Below are 25,740 nucleotides of genomic sequence, written 5' to 3' on the forward strand. Positions count from 1 at the left end.
CCTACTAGATCCGGTCCCGGATCGGGGGCTACCCCTTCATGCTGACTTAGTGGCAGCAGCAGGCTTTTTGGCCTGTTTACCTTTGTTCCAAGCCTGATTAGGTCTCCAGGTTGGCTTGGATTGAGCAAAGTTCCCCTCTTGCTTTGCAGCAGGGGAAGAGGTAGAGGGACCACTCTTGAAGTTTTGAAAGGAACGAAAATTATTTTGTTTGGTCCTTGTCTTATTTGACTTATCCTGAGGGAGGGTATGACTCTTCCCTCCAGTAATGTCTGAAATGATCTCTTTCAATGCAGGCCCGAATAGGGTCTTACCTTTGAAAGGGATGGACAAAAGCTTAGATTTAGATGACACATCAGCTGACCAGGACTTAAGCCATAACGCTCTACGCGCTAAAATGGCAAAACCTGAATTCTTAGCCGCTAATTTAGCAAGATGAAAAGCGGCGTCTGTAATAAAAGAATTAGCCAACTTAAGAGCCTTAATTCTGTCCAAAATATCATCTAGTGGGGTCTCCATCTGAAGAGCCTCTTCTAGAGCCTCAAACCAAAAAGGCAGCTGCAGTGGTTACAGGAACAATGCGTGCTATAGGTTGAAGAAGAAAACCTTGATGAACAAAAATTTTCTTTAGGAGACCCTCTAATTTTTTATCCATAGGATCAATGAAAGCACAACTGTCTTCAATAGGTATAGTTGTACGCTTAGCCAGGGTAGAAATAGCTCCCTCCACCTTAGGGACCGTCTGCCATGAGTCCTTTATAGTGTCAGAAATGGGAAACATTTTCTTAAAAACAGGAGGGGGAGAGAACGGAATACCTGGTTTATCCCACTCCTTAGTAACAATGTCCGAAATCCTCGTAGGGACTGGAAACACATCAGTGTAAACAGGAACCTCTAAATATTTGTCCATTTTACACAATTTCTCTGGAACTACAATAGGGTCACAATCATCCAGAGTAGCTAAAACCTCCCTGAGCAATAAGCTGAGGTGCTCTAGCTTAAATTTAAATGCCTTCATATCTGAATCTGTCTGAGAGAACACTTTCCTGAATCAGAAATCTCTCCCTCAGACAGCAAATCCCTCATCCCTACTTCAGAACATTGTGAGGGAATATCGTATACGGCTACTAAAGCGTCAGAAGGCTCAGCATTTGTTCTTAACCCAGAGCTACTGCGCTTCCCTTGCAACCCTGGCAGTTTAGATAAAACCTCTGAGGGTAGTATTCATAACTGAAGCCATATCTTGCAAGGTGAAAGAATTAGACGCACTAGAAGTACTTGGCGTCGCTTGTGCGGACGTTACTGGTTGTGACACTTGGGGAGAACTAGATGGCAAAACCTGATTTCCTTCTGTCTGAGAATCATCTAATGCCAAACTTTTATAAGTTAAAATATGCTGTTTGCAATTTATAGACATATTAGTACAAGTGGGACACATTCTAAGAAGGGGTTCCACAATGGCTTCTAAACAAATTGAACAATGAGTTTCCTCAGTGTCAGACATGTTTAACAGACTAGTAATAAAGCAAGCAAGCAAGCTTGGAAAACACTTACTGCACACGGTACTGTGCCTTTAAGAGAAAAAAAGGCATACACAAACTGCAAAACAGGTTAAAATTGCTTCAATTTTTCTGAAATTTTAACAGTGTACCCACTAAGCTTTAGAAGGATTGCACCACAAGTTAATAAGCAATAAACCCCCAAATGAAAAAAAACGGATTGAAATATGTCTAAAAACCGGTTAAAAAACCCCTAAAGCACCTAGCCACAGCTCTGCTGTGGCGGGTTTAAAGCTTCAATTAGTCCCTCAGAAGACTATCAGGACCTCAGGAGAAGTTGCTTGCTGCTTGTAAATGTAGGCCCCGCCCACCTCACTCGATGTTGCTGGGGCCTACACAAAACTAACAAACCCTGCCTGAAAGCCATGTGGGTTATAAACAACCCCAAAGAACCCTCAAGCAAATGTCCCATAAAACGTTACTCCCAGACACAAAAACGTTTGTCCTAAATTCACATAACAAACTGAGTGCCCACAAAAAATTAACCCTTTATGCAAGCTAGTAAAAACCTCTGATAACACAAGGATTACTGCTTACCCTTCCCCTAATGGGGACACTGTCAGCCTTTCTGAGTTAACACAGTCTCTGCAGAAAATATGACTGAACATACCTCATTGCTGTATAGCAAGAAACCGTTCCTCACACTGAAGTTTTCCTGTACTCCTCAGCTTCTGTGGGAACAGCAGTGGACCTTAGTTACAAATGCTAAGATCATCATCCTCCAGGCAGAAATATTCATCTATGTCCTGCCTGAGAGTAAATAGTACAACACCGGTACCATTTAAAAATAACAAACACTTGATTGAAGATAAAATAAAACTAACAGTTTAACACCTCTTCTCTTTACTCTTCCTGCTTAGACCCAGCAAAGAGAATGACTGGGGGTGGAGTTAAGGGGGGAGCTATATAGACAGCTCTGCTGTGGTGCTCTCTTTGCTACTTCCTGTCACAAGTTAGGATGAATCCGTGGACTCGGTACATCATGCAAAATAACCATATTTACTAATCAGCTGATTATTTCACCTGTGCTATAGTTCAGATATCCTCAAAATCTGGCCTGTTAGGGAGGCCTACGGATCGGTTTGAAAACCAGCGTTATAGGTCAAGTGAAAATCCTGCATTGAAATGAGTAGCCATCGTCATATTGAATCAAATAGCTGCCATGTTTTATTTTGCATTGGCTACATGGATTTTGTGATGTTGTATCTGGCATCTGACGTCACAACAGGCAGGCCCGAATCTATCAGCTGGATTGCTGCCAAGATACTTTTCATATCCGGACGGAGTGGGTGAGATCGCTCATAGAGCGCAACTTTAGTGGACTCCCCGTGTGTTACCAGCGGACTTCGGTCCTGGAGTGCTGGTGCTGTTTAAGTTTGCATACATACATAGGAGAGAATCTAAACCCTTACACCTTGTGTTTACCCAGATTGAGAAGTTAATACTTAACAGGAACTGTCTAGTTTCATATTGGCATTACTCCTGCTTTTTTCTGCTGGTTAGCACGCTGTCATGGGCATGAATCACACTGCATAAATTGCTGCATTTCCTTAAAAATTGCCACTAACTGTGACACCTGCAGGAACTGCTTCTTATTATCACTTGCATCTCATCTTGCTTTAACCCCTTGTTTTGCTTATAAGCACATATACTCATTATAGTCTGGACTGGCTCTGAATTCTTTCTTAACTGGGGACGCCCAGTATGCTTTATATGTATTTTGTTTTGATTATGTCTTTTAATTTAGGATCTTGTGTATTTGCTTTCTATATTTGTTCAATATATTAACCTTTTCTGTTTTCTACAGTTTTGTGTCATTTGTTTTCTTTTATTCTTTTGATTTGAGTGCGGAGACATTAACCCATATTTATGATAATTTTTTGGTACTGTGGCAAGAGTGTACCTCTGTCTCGGGCACTCACATCACTTGTTTGGATTAACTTTGTTGGTGTGAATAAATATTATAAGTATATATCCTAATGCTATGAGAGTCTGCACATTCATTTAAGATATTGTGGCTATATATGTGTGTGTGTGTGTGTGTGTGTTTGTGTATATATATATATATATATTGCTAGAAAGAAAGAGCTCTACCAAATCTAGACAGCTGAAGCGGATTACAGGCCGCACAATATACCACCCACACTATATTGATAGAAAAGATATCCTAAACAGGTATGCTGGACATATACATATTTATTAAAACCAAAGCCATAAACAGATGCTGAGAAAGTAGCCAATAACATAAATCAAGTGTAGTGCACTACTAGAATGTAATTGTTGCTAGCATATTGTAGATTATAGAGCCGGCTCATAAAAAGTTCATCTCTGCTACCGGGCACTTGAGTGTTAAAACACGCTCCGGTTGTTAATGAACAAAATGCCGTCCTTGATTCCCCTTAATCATTTTGTTACTGATCCGGTACCGGATTTCAAATAATTATATGAGAGTCAATGTATGGCAAATAACTATCAGTCGCTCCAATCACATATGTAGTGTTACAGCAATCTTCAGGGTGCAAGGCTTACTGCTGCACGGCTTACCTTCACTATCTTCACACACTCAGCGGGTATTACCAGAAAGGATCTCTTCCGCGGTGTGTCTCACTGATGTATACGGCCAATGCAGCTCTTCACTTGCCCGAGTTTTAACACTTGAAATCGATATCGCCAACTTCACAGCTGTTTCACCATGCTGGCGTCCTCCACGCTGTGTCTGTTCCAAACATTACGCGCTTCGCCCCTCCCCCTTTCCGGGCTGAACTCAGGGCTTCATCAGATGTGTCAAATTAGACAGCTGAACAGGTTTTTAAACGCTGGTGCAGATACAATGTTACAACCCCTTCTGAAATTTCTTAAAGGGGAATGATTTTATGCATGTTAAATACAATGGCTACAAATTATTAACGGCACTTAAATATAAACAACTAAACTATACATATATGGCTATTTACAATTCCCAAATTATTGGAAATTACAATATATATGATGGCAATCAGCACAACAATTTTTCTACTTTAACATTGAGAAGCAAATACGTAATTCACTATGCCATACAGTGCTACAAATTATAATGCTTATTCCTAAAACACATGGCATAGTGAATTAAGTATTTGCTTATCAATGGGAGGGGCGAAACGCGTAATGTTTGGAACAGACAGCGTGGAGGACGCCAGCATGGTGAAACAGCTGTGAAGTTGGCGATATCTATTTCAAGTGTTAAAACTCGGGCAAGTGAAGAGCTGCATTGGCCGTATACATCAGTGAGACACACCGCGGAAGAGATCCTGTCTGGTAATACCCGCTGAGTGTGTGAAGATAGTGAAGGTAAGCCGTGCAGCAGTAAGCCTTGCACCCTGAAGATTGCTGTAACACTACATATGTGATTGGAGCGACTGATAGTTATTTGCCATACATTGACTCTCATATAATTATTTGAAATCCGGTACCGGATCAGTAACAAAATGATTAAGGGGAATCAAGGACGGCATTTTGTTCATTAACAACCGGAGCGTGTTTTAACACTCAAGTGCCCGGTAGCAGAGATGAACTTTTTATGAGCCGGCTCTATAATCTACAATATGCTAGCAACAATTACATTCTAGTAGTGCACTACACTTGATTTATGTTTTTGGCTACTTTCTCAGCATCTGTTTATGGCTTTGGTTTTAATAAATATGTATATGTCCAGCATACCTGTTTAGGATATCTTTTCTATCAATATAGTGTGGGTGGTATATTGTGCGGCCTGTAATCCGCTTTAGCTCTCTAGATTTGGTAGAGCTCTTTCTTTCTAGCAAATTATATATCAATTTTTGGATTGCTAGCACATAACACGGCACCCATAAGCATTCTGATTGCCCCCTAGCCCTAGTATCAAAAAAAAAAAAAAAATATATATATATATATATATATATATATATATATATATATATACACACACACATATACATATATATATACACACATATTATATTATATATATATATATATATATATCAAAGATTGGATATCTATAAACTTAATAGAACTTAGAATGGATAGTCTCTGAATTTTGAAAAAATTCTTTTATTTTCAAAGACTCCCATTGAACTCAAATGTAAGATACCGAGTTCTTTTGAACCTGCTAATTGTAGTCCTAGTACTAGAATGTTCATACGTCTGGTGACCCAAGACTTAGACAATGAGAGAACCTATACCCCATGGAAACACAATTTAACTAAAGAGGAACAGGATGCTATTCAAACTCTTCAGGGAGACTCTTCTGTAGTCATTAGGCCCGCGGATAAGTGCGGGGCCATTGTCCTTTTAAATTACTCTGACTACAGGACTGATATCCTTGAACAGCTTGCAGACATTCATACATATACTCCATTACCAACTGACCCGACAGGTATATATAAACAACAGCTAGATAATCTCATTAGATTAGGCTTTAAACAAGGACACATCTCTGAACATATTCAAGAGTTTTGTACAACCAAGTTTCCAAGGATTCCCATTTTATATACTATCCCCAAGATTCACAAAAGGTTAGATCACCCACCAGGTCGACCCATAGTGTCTGCTGTACAATCTTTGCTACAGCCAGTAGCCCAGTATATAGATTCTATTACAACCTGTGGTTAAGAATATCCGGTCATTTATTTTGGACACTAATGACTTTTATCAGACAATTACAGAAAGTAACTATACAACAGGGTGACATTTCGGTTACCCTGGATGTTAATAGTTTGTATACTATCATTCCTCACGATAGCGCTGTTAAGGCACATCTTATGGGCAATCCTCTTTATGATGGTCCGCCGGTAGAATACATTCTATCCCTCATTGAATTTTGTCTGCATAAGAATTACTTCCGTTTTGAGAGTAGTTTTTATTTGCAGATTGCTGGTACAGCGATGGGTTCTTCCATGGCCCCCTCGTATGCCAATATTTTCATGTCACAATTTGAGAATTTTTATCTGTGGGGCAAGTGTGATGCGTCTATCATTTGCTACCACAGATACATTCATGACATTTTCTTGGTATGGCGAGGGGGCCTGGATGAACTCCATAACTGGTTCCATAACTTTAACAGTACTGATACCACTGTCAGATTTAAGATGACCCTACATGAGCACACAATTAATTTTTTAGACCTTAGTGTCTATAAAGAGGCAGAACGTTTGGGTACAACTTTGTACAATAAACCAACCGACTGCATTTCTATTCTTAGGGCGGACAGTTGGCCCCCCCCCGGCTTTATTGAAAGGCATCGTAAAATCCCAATTCATTAGGACGATGCGCAACAATTCGGATATAGTGACAGGTTTCCCAACTGACTGGAGAGGGCGACAAATTCCTTAAGAGGATACAAACCGAGTCTGGTCAAAGAAATGATCGATGAGGTATCTTCACTGACACAGTCGGAACTTATCCAAAATAAACCTAAGAACGAATCTACTGACAAATTGATCATGTCCACTACATTTACACCAGGGACAACGAACATGGGACAAATTCTTCGGAGACATTGGCCAATAGTGTCTTCAGACCCTAGATTGCCTTTTGCTACCAACCTCCAGCCGATGGTGGGCTACAAAAGAGGTACCAACCTTAAAAAGATTTGTTGGTCAAGACGGACCCAAAACAGAGTTACACTACTGGCACAAGGATCAATATAAAAGGGTCTTACTGCTGCCTTGGCTGTACCACTTGTAATGGCTTAATTTACACCAAATCCTTCCACCATCCACATACCAACCATAATTTTGTCATCAGACATTCCATCACGTGTACCACCACTCAATGTGGTGTATTTATTGTTTAGCCCGTGTTCCAATTTTTATGTGGGAAAAACATCTGGAACATTAAGGGAACGCATGGCTAACCATAGGCACGCCATCAGAACGGCACTACATCAGGGTTACTCGGATCAACCCGTAGCAAGGCACTGTGCCAGGGAAGGACATTCCATCTCATCTGGTACATCCTTATAGATCACGTTCCCATTTTGGAGAGAGGGGGTGATCGTAACAAGATTCTGCTGAGACGGGAGGCACAATGGATTTACCGGTTGGGTACAATCTATCCTGGTGGACTGAATACAACCCCAGACTTTAAGGTATTCCTATAGTCCTGATTAGCGCGATACATACTGGGGGTGCACCCCTGGGAAAGCAGTGACTCTGTTTTGGTGCTAGGTGTGTAGAGATCCCACTTGTTGGTGTCTCGGCTCACTTTAGGCCCACAGTACACGGGAGTAGGAGCATTCAGTATCCCCCTCTCTGTGTAGAAGTCCTGCACCAGATTGGGAGACACTCATAACACACGCGCTCTTCGAGGTTTAATATTTAGGATACCAGATAGTCTGTAGGGGTGGACTATAAAGAAATTGTGATGATTCAACATACAGTTATATTACTTTATGATTATATGCATAATCGCTCGATGTTCACTTCTTGGAGCTAGAGCAAAAGCTGTGCGACCTTCTGACCAAGCAGCGAACCCCATAAAATCTGAAGAGCACCCAGTGCGATCACCAGGCACAGACCCTAGGAGACACCGACACTATTGTTCCACATCAGAACCAGGTGCTTACTTACCCCAGCAAGGGTCGTGGGCATTTACCCACGCTAGCTCAGAGTGGAGAGATCATGCCCTTAGCTACCGGTCTAATTTCCCCAAAGCTTGGACGAGATTGACGATCCTCTAAGAAGCAAAAAGGAGTGGCAGTTGCGGGGACAAAGAGAAGGTGCCCTCCGGGGGCCTTGCGGCTGCTCGTAATGAGTCCTCTCGTAACTCAGAAAATAACCATGCGGGGACTTAAAGTACGACAAACTCTTAATACCCTCTGTAACACTTCCTAGAGGAATAACTCATGCTGAGTTTGGGAAGTACATCATCATTGCCGGCATTCTGCCTAGCGACTCCCTGGTATCACAGTTTATATGGCGGAGGTTTTTTTTTATACACAAGCTGGGACCCTGGGGGTTTGGTACATCCTGACCTTGGGTGAAGCACGGGCTTCCCAGACAAGCTGGGGTCAGTATGTTTGCTACAGTAAAGTCTCTCATCAGACTACATGTATTTGGTAGACACCTCATATCCAAAGGCTACTACTGGATGGAGAGGTATCATATGAGGGACATTCTTGCTTATATGCCAGCTGACCATTATTTGACATTTATTTTCTGTTCCTATGACCCCCAATGTCCACGTACAACTAGCCCGGTTATGCATTTCCCATACACCGAAAGCTCTTTATTTGGGTATTGCCTTCATGACATTTCAGGTTCTAAGCTATTTTTCCTGTATTGCGCAGCACTAAGTATATATATATATAAATGCTTGCTATGCTATATATAAAAGCTTGCTATGTAGCCCCAGCAACTTACTATATTCATTAAGTTTGCAGCCTAGTTTTTGAGCTATAAGCAAAAGCTTAGTACTGATAGGACAGAGATTAGCATTTTCATCACACACAATTGAGAGTGCTGTACTTGATAGGTATGTGATGGTCTTGTCCGGTTAATACACTGCTTAGGCTTTCTATCCTTGCAGGTCCACATACATGCTCTTAAATGTGCAGATTGGAGTTATTTAATTGGAGTCAGCCCGGAAGCAGCTTCCGGGCTGATGAATGCAAATTTTCCTCCAGTATTTTTTGATAACATACTGCAGTCTGACGAAATTTCCTGTGCCTTTGTAGCTCACACATACCCAAAACATCAGCGATCTACCTCCGTGTTTCACAGTAGGAATGGTGTACCTTTCACCATAGGCCTTGTTGATTACTCTCCAAATGTATCGTTTATGGTTGTGGCCAAAAAGCTCAATTTTGGTCTCATCACTCCAAATTACTTTGTGCCAGAAGGTTTGAGGCTTGTCTCTGTGCTGTTTGGCGTATTGTAAGTGGGATACTTTGTGGCATTTGCGTAGTAATGGCTTTCTTCTGGTGACTTGATCATGCAGCCCATCTTTCTTTAAGTGCCTCCTTATTGTGCATCTTGAAACAGCCACACTACATGTTTTCAGAGAGTCCTGTATTTCACCTTTAGTTATTTGTGGGTTTTTCTTTGCATCCCAAACAATTTTCCTGGCAGTTGTGGCTGAAATTTTAGTGATTTGGTTTCAACAGAACCCCTCATTTTCCACTTCTTGATTAGAATTTGAACATTGCCGATTTGCATTCTTAATTCCTTGGATATCTTTTTATATCCCTTTCCTGTTTTACACAGTTCAACTATCTTTTCCCGCAGATCCTTTGACAATTCTTTTGCTTTCCCCATGACTCAGAATCCAGAATCATCAGTGCAGCACTGGATGAAAGATGCAAGGGTCTGTTAGGAGTCCAGAAACTCATTGACCTTTTATACACACACAAATTACAAGCAAACAGATCACAGGTGAGGATGGTTACCTTTAATAGCCATTCAAACCCCTTTGTGTCAACTTGTGTGCATGTTATCAGGCCAAAATCACCAGGGTATGTAAACTTTTGATCAGGGTCATTTGGGTAGTTTCTGTTGTCATTATGATTTAAAAAGTGTAAACACAGTTGATTGATAATAATTGGCTTCAGCAAACACTAACCATGAGTGATAGAAAAGTGTTTGTGTTATCATTTATATTCTCAGAAAAATGGCCAAGACATCATAAACTCTGCCAGGGTATGTAAACTTATGAGCAGAATATATATATATGAAAAAAGAAGGAACAAAAGAAATACCCTTATGCCAGCACTAACTCATTATCCGAAAATCTAATATACCCCTGGTGAAATATGTAGGTCAAGGACGGACACAGAAAACGGTGGTCAGCACAAATGTATCAATTCACATTTATTGGAATAATACAGATACACCAATAAATGTATCATCACCTATTCTACCTTGTTAATAAGTTCATAACCTAGTGAACTATTGAGTATAATATTAACAAGGTACTGACACCAAACAACTAAAAAATAATGAACAACTGTAGCTCTGTCACAAATAACATATCCCATATATAGTCCATGTCAATGGTAAAGCCGGCTTTAAAATCTTTGCATGCAATTTGTTATAAATGATGACATCTCAGTGTTAAACCAATACTGGTAAGTGTAAATAAAGCTTGTGAGTTATTAGCCAAGCAAAGAAAGTAGTAGCAGCATGCTGTCGGGTTAATAAAGCTTGATAGCCAGTCCGCCTTCAACAATTGTTAGACAGAGAACACAGTCAATAGTGGTTGAGCGGTACTTCCCCTTACCTTCACAGCTCACCTCACCAAATTCAATTCCATCTGAGTCCAAATTTACCGCTTCCTCCGTTGCAGAGATCGTTGTCACAAATTCCCCTGCTTCTCCGGATAGACTAGCGGTGTTGCCAATAGACTGAGGACCAGGTCCCGACGGTGAGCTGACCCACTGACTTACTTCGTTCCTCCTAGTATCCAGGACTAGGGCACGCTACTAGGGGGTAAACTGACAGCCAAACAAACAAACAGACGCCACGCTCACGGAGCTCCTGTGGGCGTGAACTTCATAGCTTACTAGCTTGCAACACGTGTTTCACCCATTCCAATGATTCTATTGGGCTTCATCAGGCATGTGGCTTCAACATGTCACATAAGAGCTATTTATATTATGCCGGGTGAAATATTTAACAAGTTCGGTGACAAAAGAAAAAGTAAAGCAACTTATAATTACACTAAAATCCAAGATGCAACATTTAGGATAGTGCTGCCATAGCTGGCTTCATACAAAGTAAAATTATCTATCTAAAGTAGGAGAAGGCACTTGCTGGTCTTTTCAAGTGTACTTTATTTCAAAAGCGAGACGTTTCGGGGACACACTCCCCTTCCTCAGACTCCCCTCACTTTAACCCCTTACAACTGCTTTGTACAGTTTTTTTTTTAAATAAAGATGCTCATATTTATATTTCTTTCATGTAATTAGCAAGAGTCCATGAGCTAGTGACGTATGGGATATACATTCCTACCAGGAGGGGCAAAGTTTCCCAAACCTTAAAATGCCTATAAATACACCCCTCACCACACCCACAATTCAGTTTTACAAACTTTGCCTCCGATGGAGGTGGTGAAGTAAGTTTGTGCTAGATTCTACGTTGATATGCGCTCCGCAGCAAGTTGGAGCCCGGTTTTCCTCTCAGCGTGCAGTGAATGTCAGAGGGATGTGAGGAGAGTATTGCCTATTTGAATGCAGTGATCTCCTTCTAAGGGGTCTATTTCATAGGTTCTCTGTTATCGGTCGTAGAGATTCATCTCTTACCTCCCTTTTCAGATCGACGATATACTCTTATATATACCATTACCTCTGCTGATTCTCGTTTCAGTACTGGTTTGGCTATCTGCTATATGTAGATGAGTGTCCTGGGGTAAGTAAGTCTTATTTTCTGTGACACTCCTAGCTATGGTTGGGCACTTTGTTTATAAAGTTCTAAATATATGTATTCAAACATTTATTTGCCTTGACTCAGAATGTTCAACTTTCCTTATTTTTCAGACAGTCAGTTTCATATTTGGGATAATGCATTTTAATTTAACATTTTTTACCTTAAAATTTGACTTTTTCCCTGTGGGCTGTTAGGCTCGCGGGGGCTGAAAATGCTTCATTTTTTTGCGTCATTCTTGGCGCGGACTTTTTTGGCGCAAAAATTCTATTTCCGTTTCCGGCGTCATACGTGTCGCCGGAAGTTGCGTCATTCTTTGACGTTATTTTGCGCCAAAAATGTCGGCGTTCCGGATGTGGCGTCATTTTTGGCGCCAAAAAGCATTTAGGCGCCAAATAATGTGGGCGTCTTATTTGGCGCGAAAAAATATGGGCGTCACTTTTGTCTCCACATTATTTAAGTCTCATCTTTTATTGCTTCTGGTTGCTAGAAGCTTGTTCTTTGGCATTTTTTCCCATTCCTGAAACTGTCATTTAAGGAATTTGATCAATTTTGCTTTATATGTTGTTTTTTTCTTTTACATATTGCAAGATGTTCCACGTTGCAACTGAGTCAGAAGTTACTTCAGGAAAGTCACTGCCCAGTGCTGGAGCTACCAAGCTAAGTGTATCTGCTATAAACTTTTGGTATCTGTTTCTCCAGCTGTTATTTGTATTGCATGTCATGTCAAACTTATTAATGCAGATAAAATTTCCTTTAGTACTGTTACATTACCTGTTGCTGTTCCGTCAACATCTAATTTTCAGAGTGTTCCTGATAACATAAGAGATTTTATTTTTTAAATCCATTAAGAAGGCTATGTCTGTTATTTCTCCTTCTAGTATACATAAAAGTCTTTTAAAACTTCTCTTTTTTTCAGATGAATTTTTAAATGAACATCATCATTCTGATACTGATAATGGTTCTTCTGGTTCAGAGGTTTCTGTCTCAGAGGTTGATGCTGATAAATCTTTGTATTTGTTCAAGATGGAATTTATTCGTTCTTTACTTAAAGAAGTGTTATTTGCATTAGAAATAGAGGATTCTGGTCCTCTTGATTCTAAATGTAAACGTTTAAATAAGGTTTTTAAATCTCCTGTAGTTATTCCAGAAGTGTTTTATCTCCCTGATGCTATTTCTGAAGTAATTTCCAGGGAATGGAATAATTTGGGTAATTTATTTACTCCTTCTAGACGTTTAAGCAAATTATATCCTGTGCCATCTGACAGATTAGAGTTTTTTTGAGACAAAAATCCCTAAGGTTATGGGGCTCTCTCTACTCCTGCTAATGTACTACTATTCCTACGGCAGATAGTACTTCATTTAAGGATCCTTTAGATAGGAAAATTGAATCCTTTCTAAGAAAAGCTTACTTATGTTCAGGTAATCTTCTTAGACCTGCTATATTTTTAGCGGATGTTGCTGCAGCTTCAACTTTTTGATTAGAAGCTTTAGAGCAACAAGTAACAGATCATAATTTTATAGCATTATTATTATTCTATAACATGCTAATAATTTTATTGGTGATACCATCTTTTGATATCATTAGAGTTGATGTCAGGTATATGTCTCTAGCTATTTTAGCTGGAGAAGCTTTATGGATTAAACTTGGAATGCTGACATGTCTTCTAAGTCAACTTTGCTTTCCCTTTCTTTCCAGGGTAAATAATCATTTTAGTTCCTTTCCTTACAAGGAACAAAAGCCTGATCCTTCATCCTCAGGAGCGGTATCAGTTTGGAAACTATTTCCAGTTTGGAATATATCCAAGCCTTATAGAAACCTATAGCCAGCTCCTAAGTACCTATGAAGGTGCGGCCCTTATTCCAGCTCAGCTGGTATGGGGCAGATTACGTTTTCTTCAAAGAAATTTGGATCAATTCCGTTCTTAATCTCTGGTTTCAGAAACATTGTTTCAGAAAGGTACAGAATTGGCTTCAAGTTAAGGCCTCCTGCTAAGAGATTCTTTTCTTTCCCGTGTCCCAGTTAACACAGCAAAGGCTCAGCATTTCTGTAATGTGTTTCAGATCTAGAGTTGGCTGGAGTATTTATGCCAGTTCCAGTTCTGGAACAGGGGCTGGGGTTTTATTTTATCTCTTCATTTGTACCAAAGAAGGTCAATTCCTTCAGACCAGTTCCGGATCTGTCATTATTGAATCGTTATGTTAGGATACCAACATTCAAGATGGTTACTGTAGGACTATCCTGCCTTTTGTTTAGCAAGGGCATTATATGTCTACAATAGATTTACAGGATGTGTATCTGCATATTCCGATTCATCCAGATCACTTTTAGTGTCTGAGATTCTCTTTTTAGACAAGCATTACCAGTTTTGTGGCTCTACCGTTTGGCCTAGCCTCAGTTCCAAGAATTTTTTTCAAAGGTTCTCGGTGCCCCTTTTTTCTGTAATCAGAGAATAGGTTTTTGGTATTTCCTTATTTGGACGATATCTTGGTACTTGCTCAGTCTTCTCATTTTCGAAGAATCTCATACGAATCGACTTGTGTTGTTTCTTCAATTTCATGGTTGGAGGATCAATTTACCATTCAGTTCATTGATTTCTCAGACAAGGGTAACCTTTTTAGGTTTCTAGATAAATTCAGTGTCTATGACTCTGTCCTTGTCAGACAAGAGAAGTTTAACATTGATATCAGCTTGTCAAAACCTTCAGTCACAATCATTCCCTTTGGTAGCCTTATGCATGGAAATGTTGGGTCTTAGGACTGCCGCATCAGATGCGATCTCCTTTGCTCGTTTTTACATGCGACCTCTTCAGCTCTGTATGCTGACCCAATGGTGCAGGGATTACTCAAAGATATCTCAATTAATATCTTTAAACCGATTTTACAACACTCTCTGACATGGTGGACAGATCACCATCGTTTAGTTCAGGGGGCTTCTTTGTTCTTCCGACCTGGACTATAATCTCAACAGATGCAAGTCTTACAGGTTGGGGAGCTGTGTGGGGGTATCTGACGGCACAAGGGGTTTGGGAATCTCAGGAGGTGAGATTTCCGATCAATATTTTGGAACTCCGTGCAATTTTCAGAGCTCTTCAGTCTTGGCCTCTTCTCAAGAGAGAGTTGTTCATTTGTTTTCAGATAGACAATGTCACAACTGTGGCATACATCAATCATCAAGGAGGGACTCGCAGTCCTCTGGCTATGAAAGAAGTATCTCGAATTTTGGTTTGGGCGGAATCCAGCTCCTGTCTAATCTCTGCGGTTCATATCCCAGGTATGGACAATTGGAAAGCGGATTATCTCAGTCGCCAAACGTTGCATCCGGGCGAATGGTCTCTTCACCCAGAGGTATTTCTTCAGATTGTTCAAATGTGGGAACTTCCAGAAATAGATCTGATGGCTTCTCATCTAAACAAGAAACTTCCCAGGTATCTGTCCAGATCCCGGGATCCTCAGGCGGAGGCAGTGGATGCATTATCACTTCCTTGGAAGTATCATCCTGCCTATATCTTTCCGCCTCTAGTTCTTCTTCCAAGAGTAATCTCCAAGATTCTGAAGGAATGCTCGTTTGTTCTGCTGGTAGCTCCGGCATGGCCTCACAGGTTTTGGTATGCGGATCTTGTCCGGATGGCCTCTTGCCAACCGTGGACTCTTCCGTTAAGACCAGACCTTTTGTCTCAAGGTCCTTTTTTCCATCAGGATCTGAAATCCTTAAATTTAAAGGTATGGAGATTGAACGCTTGATTCTTGGTCAAAGAGGTTTCTCTGACTCTGATTAATACTATGTTACAGGCTCGTAAATCTGTATCCAGAGAGATATATTATAGAGTCTGGAAGACTTATATTTCTTGGTGTCTTTCTCATCATTTTTCTTGGCATTCTTTTAGCATACCGAGAATATTACAGTTTCTTCAGGATGGTTTAGATAAGGGTTTGTCCGCAAGTTCCTTGAAAGGTCAAATCTCTGCTCTTTCTGTTCTTTTTCACAGACAGATTGCTATTCTTCCTGATATTCATTGTTTTGTACAAGCTTTGGTTCGTATAAAGCCTGTCATTAAGTCAATTTCTCCTCCTTGGAGTTTGAATTTGGTTCTGGGGGCTCTTCAAGCTCCTCCATTTGAACCTATGCATTCATTGGATATTAAATTACTTTCTTGGAAAGTTTTGTTCCTTTTGGCCATCTCTTCTGCCAGAAGAGTTTCTGATTTATCTGCTCTTTCTTGTGAGTCTCCTTTTCTGATTTTTCATCAGGATAAGGCGGTGTTGCGAACTTCTTTTGAATTTTTACCTAAGTTGTGAATTCCAACAACATTAGTAGAGACATTGTGGTTCCTTCATTATGTCTTAATCCTAAGAATTCTAAGGAGAAATCGTTGCATTCTTTGGATGTTATTAGAGCTTTGAAATATTATGTTGAAGCTACTAAGTCTTTCCGAAAGACTTCAAGTTTATTTGTTATCTTTTCCGGTTTTAGAAAGGCCAGAAAACTTCTGCCATTTCTTTGGCATCTTGGTTGAAATCTTTAATTCATCTTGCCTACGGGTAAGACTCCGCCTCATAGGATTACAGCTCATTCTACTAGGTCAGTTTCTACTTCCTGGGCGTTTAGGAATGAAGCTTCGGTTGATCAGATTTGCAAAGCGGCAACTTGGTCCTCTTTGCATACTTTTACCAAATTCTACCATTTTGTTGTATTTTCTTCTTCTGAAGCAGTTTTTGGTAGAAAAGTACTTCAGGCAGCGTTTTCAGTTTGAATCTTCTGCTTATGTTTTTTCATTAAACTTTATTTTGGGTGTGGATTATTTTCAGCAGGAATTGGCTGTCTTTATTTTATCCCTCCCTCTCTAGTGACTCTTGTGTGGAAAGATCCACATCTTGGGTAGTCATTATCCCATACGTCACTAGCTCATGGACTCTTGCTAATTACATGAAAGAAAACATAATTTATGTAAGAACTTACCTGATAAATTCATTTCTTTCATATTAGCAAGAGTCCATGAGGCCCGCCCTTTTTTTGTGGTGGTTATGATTTTTTTGTATAAAGCACAATTATTCCAATTCCTTATTTTATATGCTTTCGCACTTTTTTCTTATCACCCCACTTCTTGGCTATTCGTTAAACTGAATTGTGGGTGTGGTGAGGGGTGTATTTATAGGCATTTTAAGGTTTGGGAAACTTTGCCCCTCCTGGTAGGAATGTATATCCCATACGTCACTAGCTCATGGACTCTTGCTAATATGAAAGAAATGAATTTATCAGGTAAGTTCTTACATAAAAAAATAAAATATATATATATATATATATATATATATATATATATATATATATATATATATATATATATATATATATATACACACACACATATATACATACACACACAGAGAAAGTCCAGCACTCACAAGCTCTCAGCTAAGATTTAAAACCAAAAATGGAAAGGTTAGTTACCGCATCTGGCCAAATGGGACAAGCTCAGGTACCTCGTCAAGGTCCTTTCCAATACCTGGGACCCTAAAACAGCCACACAATGCAAGCTTTCAAATCCAAACAAACTGGGAACAAGGGAAGGGTGCACAGGCTTATGTAATCACCCTAGACATATACAAAACACAGAAGAGGACTGCACTCTCATACCGGACTGGGTACACATCCTATGACCCTGCAACATGCTCAGCCCTGGGTGCCACTGGCACTCACAGGAAGCTGTGCTGTCCCCAGAGTCACAGGCAGTTAACCCCAGACAGGTCTGGGTGCAAGAAGCATAGGGAAAATTACAAAACAAATTAATACAACACACAGAGAAAACCCAGCACTCACTTACAAGCTCTCAGCTAAGATTTAAAAGCAAAAATGGAAAGGTTCGTTACCGCATCTGGCCAAATGAGACAAGCCCATGTACCACATCAAGGTCCTTTCCAAAACCGTGTCTATATCTATCTATCTTGAGTGTCATTGGCTCACCCATGTGTTCAGTTAGAATCCAGTAGTGCACTGCTGCTCCTTCAACAAATGATACCAAGAGAATTAAGTAAATTAGATAATAGAAGTAAAATGGAAAGTTTAAAATGGTATTTTCTACCTAAATCAAGGAAGAAAAGAGTTTCATGTCCCTTTAAGCAGAGGTTAATGATCCCTAGCGCTTAGTGTAAAAGTAACCAGTAGCATTAACCAGACACCTGTAATGGCTGAGTATTTAACAATCGCTGCTAAAGGGACACATTTGCCTCACTTGTAGCCCTACTGTACTAAATATTAGGATGGGTAGGCAGTGGGATCAGGTGTTAGATTCAATAAAACAGGAAGTTCCTTACTCCAGACGAGTGTAAACATGTCCTGACTTCTCACATCACAAATGTCCTGTTGTGACCTTTGCAGGGTGAAGATTGCTCTGCTGCACCGTGAAGTGATACAAAGACTTTATTACAGTTACTGTTTGTGCAAATGATGCAGGAATGAGTAGATATTCTAGTATAAAGAACACGGTAATGTGAGAGAATCTTAGATCTGCTGCACCATGGCTGAGAGAAATTATCCCAGAGTTACAAGACAAGGCTGTGATCCGTAGTTACACAGTAGTGTATAGTTAGACAAGATTAAACATCACAAATGTCCTGTTGTGACCTTTGTAGGGTGAAGATTGCTCCACTGCACCGTGAAGTAAATTGCAGAGCTATGAGGACTTGTAGTATTTGTTGTAATCCATTAAGTAGTAAAAGGAAATGGTAATGTAATTTTATATCTGTTAGATCATGGATAAGAGAACTTTTCACAGAGTTAAATGAAAAGGATAAAATTTGTGATGTGATCTGCAAGTCAGGACATGTTTAATCTTGTCTAACTATACACTACTGTGTAACTACAGATCACAGCCTTGTCTTGTAACTCTGGGATAAGTTCTCTCAGCCATGGTGCAGCAGATCTAAGATTCTCTCACATTACCGTGTTCTTTATACTAGAATATCTACTCATTCCTGCATCATTTGCACAAACAGTAACGGTAATAAAGTCTTTGTATCACTTCACGGTGCAGTGGAGCAATCTTCACCCTGCAAAGGTCACAACAGGACATTTGTGATGTGACAAGTCAGGACATGTTTACACTCGTCTGGAGTAAGGAACTTCCTGTTTTACTGAATCTAACAACACCTGATCCCACTGCCTATGCATCTTCAAAATTAGTACAGTTAGCAAGTATCAGTATATACACAACATATATCTATACTATAATTGCGTTTGTAACACGTCCGTCGGTGTTGCCAGTTGCGAACGCATCCTCAAAGGAATGTTGGCTGCGCGAGGCAGCCAAAAGAATCCACCTGGATCCCGGTGGATTCAAAAAATGTCAGGGTGGTAATCCACCTGAATGCCACGTAGGAAAACCCGAAACCTTTAAAAAAAACAAAACAAAAAAAAAACGCATGCAACCACCCACAATAAATAAAAACAAACACTTAACCACCTGCACAAAGTATAACATAAAAAAAAAAAAAAAAACTAACCTCCTGCACAAAGTATCACAAACACAGAAAACCGCAAACCCCCACATCGCAAAATAATAAAGTAATTAACCCCTAATCAGCAAATAATATAATTAAAACATTAACCCCTTAACCACCCCACCCACCCCCATCGCAATAAACCTAAATAACCCTTAAACTGATAAAACCCCACATCGCAATTATTATACTTTATTTATAAAGTGCCAACATATTCCGCAGTGCTGTACATGGGTACAATATATTTAGATAAAACAATGTTATAAAACTTGTAAGAGACAGGACAAAATTTACAAACACATACAGGAGGAATTAAGGACCCTATTTCTGTGGGAACTTACAATCCTGAAGGGTAGGAGGTTGAGAAGCAGGAGGTGAGGACTGCAAGATTGAGAAAGATGTTAATACAGAGTTAGATGAGGGAAATGTGGTTAGGTAAGTGAAATTAATTTATTATTGAGTTGGGTGGAAGGCTTCTCTGAACAAAAAAAGTCTTCAGGGAGAATTTAAAATTAGATTAGGGAAAGCCTGACCGCACAAGGGAGTGTTCCAGAGGGTAGGTGCTGCACGACAGAAGTCCTGCAGTCTAGCATGAGAAGAGGTGATAGTCGAAGATGCAAGGAGCAGGTCATTATTGGATCTTAGTGGGCGGGCTGGAGTATACTTGTTTATTAGAGAGGATAGGTAGTGCAATAAACATAATTAACCCCTAAACCGACAAACCCCCACAATGCAAATAACTAATTTAATTACTAAGCCCCCTAAATTAACCCCAATACTAAGTTACACTTAAAGGGACAGTGTAGTCCAAAATAAACTTTCATGTAATTTTAACCTCTTAAGGACATATGACGGAATTTTTCCGTCAAACAATTGAGCAAACTGAAAGCTGTGTCTTTAAAGGGTTAAACAACTTTCCAATTTACTTTTATCACCAATTTTGCTTTGTTCTCTTGTTATTCTTACTTAAAAGCTAAAGCTAGGGGGCTCATATGCTAATTTCTAAGCCCTTGAAGCCCGCCTCTTATATGAATGCATTGTGACAGTTTTTCACCACTAGAGGGCATTAGATCATGTGTGTCATATAGATAACATTGTGCTCATGCACGTGAAGTTACCTAGGAGCCAACACTGATTGGCCAAAATGCAAGTCTGTCAAAAGAACTGAAATAAGGTAGCAGTTTGCAGAGACTTAGATACAAGGTAATCACAGGGGTAAAAAGTGTATTATTATAACTGCTGGTTATTCAAAACTGGGAATGGGTAATAAAAAGGTATTATCTATCTTTAAAAACAATAAAAATTCTGGTGTAGACTGTCCCTTAAAACCGATTTAAAAAAAAATAATAAACAAAATTATCAAAAATTAAACCTAATCCCTATGAAAATAAAAAAGCCCCCCCCCCAAAATAAAAAATACCCCCTAAACTAAACTGCCAATAGCCCTTAAAATGGCCTTTTGTAGGGCATTGCCCTAAGTTAAACAGCTCTTTTACATTTAAAAATTACTATATCACCCTAACAGTAAACCCCCCCCACACAAAAAAAACCTAAAACTACCAATTGCCCCTAAAGAGGCATTTGTATGGACATTGCCCCTAAAGAGGCATTTGTATGGACATTGCCCTTAAAAGGGCAATCAGCTCTTTTCCAGTCCATTAATTCCTAATCTTAAAAAAAAAAAAACCCTAACACTAAGCCCCAAAAAGGTACTCACTGTTCCTGAAGTCCGGCGGAGAAGGTCTTCTTCCAGGCGGCTCCATCATGTTCTATCTTCATCTGGAGTGAAGGTGGCGTGGAGCTGGCTTCCCCTATGCCTGGATCCTCAGCGTCGGTCCTCAATGGCGGAGGTTCTTGGCAGTGTGGAGGCTCCTCCTTTATGTGGTCGTCCGTCGCACACTGAAGATTGAATGCAAGGTACCCCATATTTATCGATTTTGAAATCAGGCAATAGGGTGAGAGCTACTGAAATCTTATTGGTCGATTTGAACAGCCAATAGGATTTCAGTAGCTCTAATCCTGTTGGCCGATTTAAAAATTTCAGCCAATAGGAATGCAAGGTACCCCAAATTGATTGCGGTACCTTGCATTAAATCTTGAGTGTACGACGGACATCAAATAAAGAGGAGCCTCCATGCTGCCGAGGAACTTCTCCACCGAGGACCGCTGCTGAGGATCCATGCATCGGGGAAGACAGCTCTGCACCTCTGCTCTGCGCCGCCTTCGTTCCGGATGAAGATAGAAGATGATGGAGACGCCAGGAACAAGACCTTCTTCGCCGGACTTCAGGAATGGTGAGTACCTATTTGGGGCTTAGTCTAAGGCTTTTTTTTTTTTTTATTAGGGTTTTTTGGCTGGAAAAGAGCTGATTGCCCTTTTAAGGGCAATGCTCATACAAATGCCCCTTTAGGGGCAATGGGTAGTTTATATTTTTTTTAGTGTTAGGTTTTTTATTTTGGGGGGTTTGGTGGGTGGGTTTTATTTTACTTTTAGGGGGTAATTGGTTTAGGTAAAAGAGCTGTTTAACTTAGGGCAATGCCTTACAAAAGCCCTTTTAAGGGCTATTGGTAGTTTAGTATTAGATTAGGGGGGGGGATTTTTTATAGGGGTATTAGTTTAGGTTTACATTTTTTATTTTATAATAAACATGCTCAACCTGCAACATTCTCAACCCTGGGTGCTATAGCACTCTCAGGAAGCTGTGCTGTCTGCAGAGTCACAGGCAGTTAACCCCAGACAAGCCTGGGTGCAAGGCCCATTGAGAAAGTTACAAGATAAATTAATACAACACACAGAGAAAGCCCAGCACTCACTTACAAGCTCTCAGCTAAGATTAAAAGCAAAACTGGAAGAGTTAGTTACCGCATCTGGCCAAATGGGACAAGCCCAGGTACAGCGATATAGCACCCAGGGCTGAGCATGTTGCAGGGTCATGGGATGTGTACCCAGCCCAGTCTTAGAGTCAGACCTCTTCCGTGTTTTGTATATGTCTAGGGAGATTACATAAGTCTGTGAACCCTGACTTGTTCCCAGTTTGTTTGATAGCTTGCATTTGTATGGCTGTATTAGGGACCCAGGTTTTGGAAAAGACCTTTACGTGGTACCTGGGCTTGTCCCATTTGGCCAGATGCGGTAACTAACTCTTCCAGTTTTGCTATTAATCTTAGCTGAGAGCTTGTAAGCGAGTTCTGGGCTTTCTCTGTGTATATATATATATATATATATATATATATATATATATATATATATATATATATATATATATATATATATATATATATATATATATATATATACACACACACACATATACACACACACATATACATACAGTATAATTTTTTTTTTTTTTTTTTAAATGATAAGACCCTTTTTTTAGAAAATGTCCTCCAAAATATTGATTACAACAGCTTACAAATATGTTTATTCCTAATATAGGCAAGTAATGTCTCATCTGAAAGACCTGTCCAATGCCACATGAATCACTTCTACAGGTGTCCTGGTTACAGAAATATTGAATGTTAAATTTAACAAGATGGTGAAAAAAAAAAATGGTCAAAATCACAAGTTTGGCACCCTATAACTTTATAAATACAAAAGATAGACATGACATATTTCATAGGCTCATACGTCAGGTGGCCCTTTCAGTATGTCACATAAATAAACTAACGAGAGGTTGAGGACCTCGCTGATTTGACATGGAATGACCCACATGAAGCACACCCAGTGTACAAAAAAAAAAAAAAAAAAAATCAGACAAAGATGACATAACGCTAAAGGTGGGGGGGAAAAGCATCAGACACGACTGCCACAAAACAATGATGCAAGGGAAACTAAGTAAAAAAAAATAAAATAAAAAAAAAAGACATAAAAAAACCTTACTAGGCAACCTGATAACAAAAACACCTGACAGATAGAAATACATTAAACACTTTCACTGCCTTAAAGGAAAATGAAACCCACATTTTTTCTTTCATGATTCAGATAGAGCAGCAATGTTAAGCAACTTTCTAATTTACTTCTATTATCAAATGTTCTTTGTGCTCCAGCTATAAATTTGTTGGAAAGCAGGGATGGAAGCTCAGGAGCGTTCATGAGTCTGGATCAGTATGACAGTTTTACAAGAATGTTATTCATGTGCAAGAGCACTAGAGGGCAGCACTACTTCCTGTCATGTAGTGCTCCAGACACAACCTAGGTATCTCTTCAGCACAGAATATCATGGGAATGAGGCAAATTTGATAAAAGTAAATTGGACTCTTTTTAAAAATTGCGTTCTCTGTCTGAACCACAAAAGAAAATGTTTTGGTTTCACATCTTTTTAACTTGGCGTTTGTGAAACTAAAGTGCATAGCAGTTCACAATCTGAATACATAAGAGAGGAACATCCAATTAAAATAAATGCACTGCCTTATAGAATGCTCCTCTTTACAAAGATTAATGACTTTACTGCATCACTCTACTGTCCCCCCCATGACTGAAGCCTATGGAGAACATCACTTACTGCTTTAGTGTATTTCTTCTTGAGATATTCCAGTATAGAATCTGCTTCCGCTTTGGATTTCTGTGTGTCAGGTCTTTGCAGGTAACAAATGGTATCACAGGTAGACAGGTGACCCAACAAATTGTGCAGGGGTAAGTGCAGGCCCTCGGCTTTAGGTAAATGGAAAACAACCTCCAGGTGGTTCCACACACATTTATAGGTTCTATTCCATGTTCCCAGGTTATTCTGGATTCTCAGTGATGTGGCTTTGGATTCTGGTGACCAAATTATCTCATGTGACTCTTTATCATAGACAACAGGATTAATATAGGGTAGCTCCGATTGGGGCAGGTCAGTGGGTAGATCAGATTGGGGCAGGTCAGTGGGTAGATCAGATTGGGGCAGGTCAGTGGGTAGATCAGATTGGGGCAGGTCAGTGGGTAGATCAGATTGGGGCAGGTCAGTGGGTAGATCAGATTGGGGCAGGTCAGTGGGTAGATCAGATTGGGGCAGGTCAGTGGGTAGATCAGATTGGGGCAGGTCAGTGGGTAGATTAGGTTGAGGCAGGTCAGTGGGTAGATCAGATTGGGGCAGGTCAGTGGGTAAATCAGATTGGGGCAGGTCAGTGGGTAGATTAGGTTGAGGCAGGTCAGTGGGTAGATCAGGTTGGGGCAGGTCAGTGGGTAAATCAGATTGGGGCAGGTCAGTGGGTAGATTAGGTTGAGGCAGGTCAGTGGGTAGATCAGATTGGGGCAGGTCAGTGGGTAAATCAGGTTGACGCTTCACAGAGGGTACCAGTGGGAGGTCATCAAACAGGTGGTCGGTATCAGGGCTGTGGATGAGAACCACGTGACTAATCTCATACAAGAACAACTTTGTCCCATACACCCTGATATTGGGTTCCCCGCCCCCGCAGTACTGCTTTTTATAGGCAGAAATAAGCTCTGCCAGTGGGAATGAGAATTTGAAATTTCCATAGCGAGATACATCAGGTGTGAATGCTGGAGACGGTAAAAAACATTTCTCTAGGTTACCACTTTGCCATGATCTGAAGTCCCCTTCTGGGGCCACTGCGCTCCACCAGGATTTATTAGCACTTTCTCCGTGACTGCTGAGGTCTCCTTTTACTAAAAAGCGCTGAGACTGCAGGATCCGTTCCGCACATTCCGCAGTTGTCACGTGCTGCAGAGAGGAGACGCGGAACGCTTCCCTTGTGTTTACAAACTCCTCCAGATACACAGAGCAGGCATCATGGGCCATAGGGACACATTTACCGGACTCCTCATAGAGCTCTTTAAGAGAAACAAACCTGCCTGGGACGTAATTATTGGTTCCTCTCTTTGCTTCGGTCTTTATGGTTCTCATTGCAGCGACTGACACAAAAGTCCCTGAGCCCCCCTTACCGATAGCTCCCAGCTGTGGGCGGTACCGGGGGGTGTGGGTCTGATCCGGACGAATGATAGTTTTCTTTAGCGGATCCGTGTGTAATAATCTTCCGGATCTCCTGCTCTTTATGTTATTACAGCACTGCGGTTGGGCCCTAAACTCCTTATCACATTTGTATTTCCCGCTCGGTTAGTCCGGCTAGTAACCACCCAGTTTAGTTTCAGAGGGGCGGGGCCTAGGGGATCAGGGGGCGGAACTAAATGTCACGGCTGAAGTGAAAGCGAATTAACCGGTGTAGTATGTCGATGAGGAATCCATTCACGGCACAACACCGGTGCGGTTCGGGTTCAGGTTTATCCTCTGGTGGGGTCTGGTTTATATATGGGACATAAGCAGATGGCAGGGGTGTCAGTAAGGTCACGTGCACAACTGGGGACATCTG

At 40.5% G+C, this 25,740-nt stretch overlaps 1 protein-coding gene across 1 annotated transcript in view; it reads right to left on the reverse strand.

The window, feature by feature from the left end:
- LOC128654735 (uncharacterized) overlaps positions 1-25,480 on the reverse strand; it is a 125,057-nt gene extending 99,577 nt beyond the window's left edge. Inside the window, exon 1 of the mRNA XM_053708831.1 lies at positions 23,934-25,480. Coding sequence (XP_053564806.1) covers positions 23,934-25,277 — 1,344 coding nt within the window. The 5' untranslated portion in view covers positions 25,278-25,480. The remainder of the gene's footprint in view (positions 1-23,933) is intronic.
- Between the last annotated feature and the right edge of the window lie 260 nt (positions 25,481-25,740).

The sequence above is a fragment of the Bombina bombina genome, chromosome 3 (genome assembly GCF_027579735.1).
Source record: "Bombina bombina isolate aBomBom1 chromosome 3, aBomBom1.pri, whole genome shotgun sequence".
In the NCBI taxonomy this organism is placed as follows: Eukaryota; Metazoa; Chordata; class Amphibia; order Anura; family Bombinatoridae; genus Bombina; species Bombina bombina.